General features: G+C 58.0%; 1 protein-coding gene across 1 annotated transcript in view; it reads left to right on the top strand.

The window, feature by feature from the left end:
• TMEM214 (transmembrane protein 214) overlaps positions 1-3,859 on the top strand; it is a gene marked incomplete at both ends in the record, with an annotated part of 8,573 nt that overhangs the window by 919 nt on the left and 3,795 nt on the right. The window contains 4 exons of the mRNA XM_010134687.1: positions 934-1,084; positions 2,214-2,348; positions 3,552-3,634; positions 3,721-3,826. Coding sequence (XP_010132989.1) covers positions 934-1,084; positions 2,214-2,348; positions 3,552-3,634; positions 3,721-3,826 — 475 coding nt within the window. The remainder of the gene's footprint in view (positions 1-933; positions 1,085-2,213; positions 2,349-3,551; positions 3,635-3,720; positions 3,827-3,859) is intronic.

The raw sequence follows: 3,859 nt of genomic DNA, 5'->3' as shown, positions 1-3,859 counted from the left end.
GTCTCTGCCGAGGTGAGGTGTTTGCTGGGGCAGTGGCTGCCTGGCCAGGCTCTCCCGCACCGGTCACCCATCCAGCTCCTCGCTTTCCGCCACATCTAATTCATGCCCTGAGTTAGGTCTCTGTTGCCGCAGGAGCAGAAGCGGGTTTCCTCCACTAAGCCGGGCACTAAGCATCTCTGCACATTCAGCCTCTGTGCAGAGGCAGCTCAGGCTGGAATCACCGTGTGATTTCGGCTTGCATCAGTTCAGATATTGGTCAACAGAGCAGGTTGGGGCTGAGCGGGGCTGCCCTGTCACTGCTCTCTGCTGCTCGGCAGCAACGGAGCCGTCATGCAACCGTGGTTTCGCTGACAGCGTCGTTTAGTCCTTGGTCACAGCAGCAGCAGCAATTTTTATTTCTTATTCCTCTTTCCAAAGTGGTGGCTGGAATAAACACACAACAAAAACTGCCCAGCTCAGGTTTAATGAAGTTCTGTGGCTGAAATCCATTGCAGGCTGGAACTGCCTCAAGCCATCTCTGCCCAGAGCCTTTGCGGCTCGGTGCTGGTGCTGGGGAGGTGGAGCAGGGCCCTGAGAAAGGCGAAGCGCTCGTCCTTTGTCCTTCCAGCATCTTGGCTCGGGGGCTTTCTGCAGCCCCTTGGCTGTTACCTGTGGTTCCCCACCTGGGTTTTGGTGTTTGCCAGAAGCCATCTTTGCTAACCGGTAGAGAATGTCTTTCCAGCACAGAACTAAGCACTGTTTCCAGGCCAGTGCTCTTGTTTGCATGAGCGGGTGCTGGACTGGGCAGGGGTTCCAAGCAGGAAGGGCAGCGTTCTCGGGGTGAAGGCAGGATGTGTTTCCCTCCGTGCCCAGCTGAGGTTAACGTTCCTCTTTCAGTGCTTTTTGACCAGTTCTGCTCACCCTGGGTTGAATTTGTGTCTCTGTCACTTCCAGCTCGACCTGTCAGACCTGCAGAAGGAGCTGGCTAAAAGCGAGAGCGTGTTCCCTGAGAACCCCTCCGTCTGGGTGAAGGACCTGGCTGGTTACCTCAACTACAAGCTGCAGGCACCCCGGAGCGACCCCATGCTCAGCCAACACCCCCACGGTCAGTGCCACTTCCCCTGCCCTGCTGCCGGGTGGCCTGTGCTCCACAGAGCCGTGGGGCCAGAGCTTGGTGGGGTCCTTAGAATTGCGGGGAACCAGGTGGGAAGTGATGGGGCAGCCAGATGCAGCGGGGACGATGCCTGGGAAGATGCAGCCTCTGACCTACCCCCCACCCCGAGCGATCCTATGGAATTGTTTAGGTTGGAAAAGACCCTTAAGAGCACTGAATCCAGCCGTCTCTCGCAAGGAGCCTGGTGCTGTGTCCTTTGCCACGTCGATTCTGAGTGCAGGTTGGAGGAGAGCTTGCTGAGGAACCAGATTTTTTGAAGCATCAGAGTGGGCAGGACCAAAATGGTCATGAATGTGAAAGAGAAAAAATCTCCCTGTTTTCACTTGAGACAAGTCAGGTCAATCCTGTCCCACAGCCTGGGCAGGTTCCCTGAACCCAGACACGTCGTTGGGGCTTTGCTTTGCTTTCCCCCACTCTCCAAACAGGTTCTTTTCTGTGCCAAAACCATCTTAGGAGACTTGGGAATAGAAAAGGCAGGGGGCAGTTGTTTATTCAGCAGGTAAAATGAGGATTATTTGCCTCGGTCTGTGATGTCGCTGCACTTTGACTTCCCTCATCTTTCTCGTTTTTCCCAATGAGACCACTCAGCCACTGGAATAATCTGCCTGGGGTGGTGTCCAGTTTGGACATGGTTATGATGAGGCTGGGCCAGCTTATCTAGACCGGGCTTTGCCAGGAAAGACTGGGCCAGGTGATCCCTCCCAACCCAGGACTCTGGGATTCTCAGCTACAAAGACAGCAGAACTGGGTGTACAGTTGGCAAAGCAGAGGTTCGCAGGGCTCTTCTGGCTGTTGGTCTGTGTGCTTTGAGCACTTGTGGCAGTGAGTGATGGAGCAGAGTTCCTCCTCGAAGCTTGGGGCTGTCCTGAACCATCGCTGTTGAACAAAAAAGGACCCGTTAGTGCTGAGTTAGAGGCATCTCCTGGGGAATAACTGAGAAAGAAGCCGCATATGGACCGCATGGCATGGGGACAAGGAGACTCTCTGCCCCCACCGCTCACAGCCGCAGGTAAAAGCATCTCAGGAGCAGGCACTCACTGAACCCTTGTGCTGGCTCTAGACTATCCGTACTGCCTGGTGAGCAAGGAGCTGCGGGGCATCATCCGGAGCCTACTGGGACGGGCGTCCACCGTGTTGGAGCTCTTCTTCGACCACTGTGTTTACACCATGCTGCAGGAGCTGGACAAAAGCCCAGGTGAGATGCAGCCAGGGCACCGACCCTGCGCTCCAGTAGTGCCACAGTGCCGCGGCTTTGTGACCACGGGGATGCTGCTGCTCCTTGATGCTTGTTTTAGGAGCTTTCCTGAACTGCTCCGTGGGCACAGCAATGGGGGAAACCGATTCCGCATGTCTCGAGTAGATGGTCCTGCCTGGGCAGCTCATCAGTGGGATGCAAAACGCTGCTGGGGCTGGAAGAGCTGAAACAGTGTTAGACCAGAGGGCGCATGGTGGAAAATGCCCTTCTGAGGGCTTCCACCTTGGGCCTTGTGTTGCTGCAGCTTTTAAAATGGGGGCTTTCGACCTTAGGAAAGTAGATAAAAGCTGATTTGGAGGGGGGAGCCGTCAGCTGCCTCTCAGCCCATAGCACCCCGATGCCTGGCAGCAGTGGCCAGGTCATCAGGCAGCCAGAGCCCTCGTCTCAAGCGATGGCCTGGTGCTGCACTCACCCGTGTGTCCATTCCCCGGCATGTCCCACCGGCATGACAGGTCAGGAGCACTTGCAGAGTCGTTGTTAGCAAACACTCATGGTGCTGCTTTACTCTGGGGGTCACGTTTGTGTGTGGCTCAGAAAGATGCTGCAGGGTCGGTCTGTGACAGGCAGGACCGAAGGGCTCTGCTGCCCATGTGTCATCGCAGGCTGGTGGGGCCGTGGCATCAGAGTGAAAACTAGGAGCACCCCAGGGAGGGTCCTGGCAGCAGCAGGACTGTGCCGGGGAGCAGGACTGACCCAGGGGATAACCGGCCCCTGCCACAGCCTTGCCCACCCATCCCAGAGCCCAGCAGAGCTGGAGTGGGACACTGGGAACCACGGAGCTCCCCTGAACCTACCTTTTGAACGTGAGCAAGGGGGAAATGAGTGCTGGAAAGGAGGTCCCGGACTTGGGGCTGTGGCTGTGCCTGCCCACCACTGCTCCAGAGGGCACAGCTGGGCTGGGGGTGCTCAGGAAGCTGCCAGTGGGTGTCCAGGGGTCTGTGGGGTCTGAGGGTCTGCCAGAGCCCTGCAGCAGGTGACAGGGAGCAGGACCCGTGCTGCTGGGGTGGGGATTGTGCCTGGAGCTGGTGAGCAGAGTGTGTCTGTGTGGAGGGGTCCTCACCCCCCTCACCTTCTGGGGGTGTCGTGGTGGGGAGCATCCACAGTGGCCCATGGCTGAGGGGACCCTTCTGTGCCGTGTTCCAGGGGAGTCCCTGCATGGCTACAGGATCTGCATCCAGGCACTGCTCCTGGACCGGCCCAAGATCGCCACAACAAACCTGGGCAAGGTGAGTCGGGACCTGGGCTTGCATCCGGCACTGGGGAGGGGCGGGCCAGGGCTCTTCTCGACTCACGTGTCTCGCCTTCACCCCAGTACCTGGAGGTGCTGCGGTCCCAGCAGAACAGGCCAGCGAAATGCCTGACCGTCCTGTGGGCACTGGGACAGGCTGGGTATGCAGATCTCCATGAGGGCCTGAAAGGTGAGAGCGGGGAGCACTGGGCTGGGCACCCAC

Source organism: Buceros rhinoceros, unplaced genomic scaffold (genome assembly GCF_000710305.1).
Source record: "Buceros rhinoceros silvestris isolate BGI_N320 unplaced genomic scaffold, ASM71030v1 scaffold21404, whole genome shotgun sequence".
NCBI classification, from domain to species: Eukaryota; Metazoa; Chordata; class Aves; order Bucerotiformes; family Bucerotidae; genus Buceros; species Buceros rhinoceros.
Note: the sequence above shows the minus strand (reverse complement) of the source record. Positions and strands in the feature narration are given on the sequence as shown.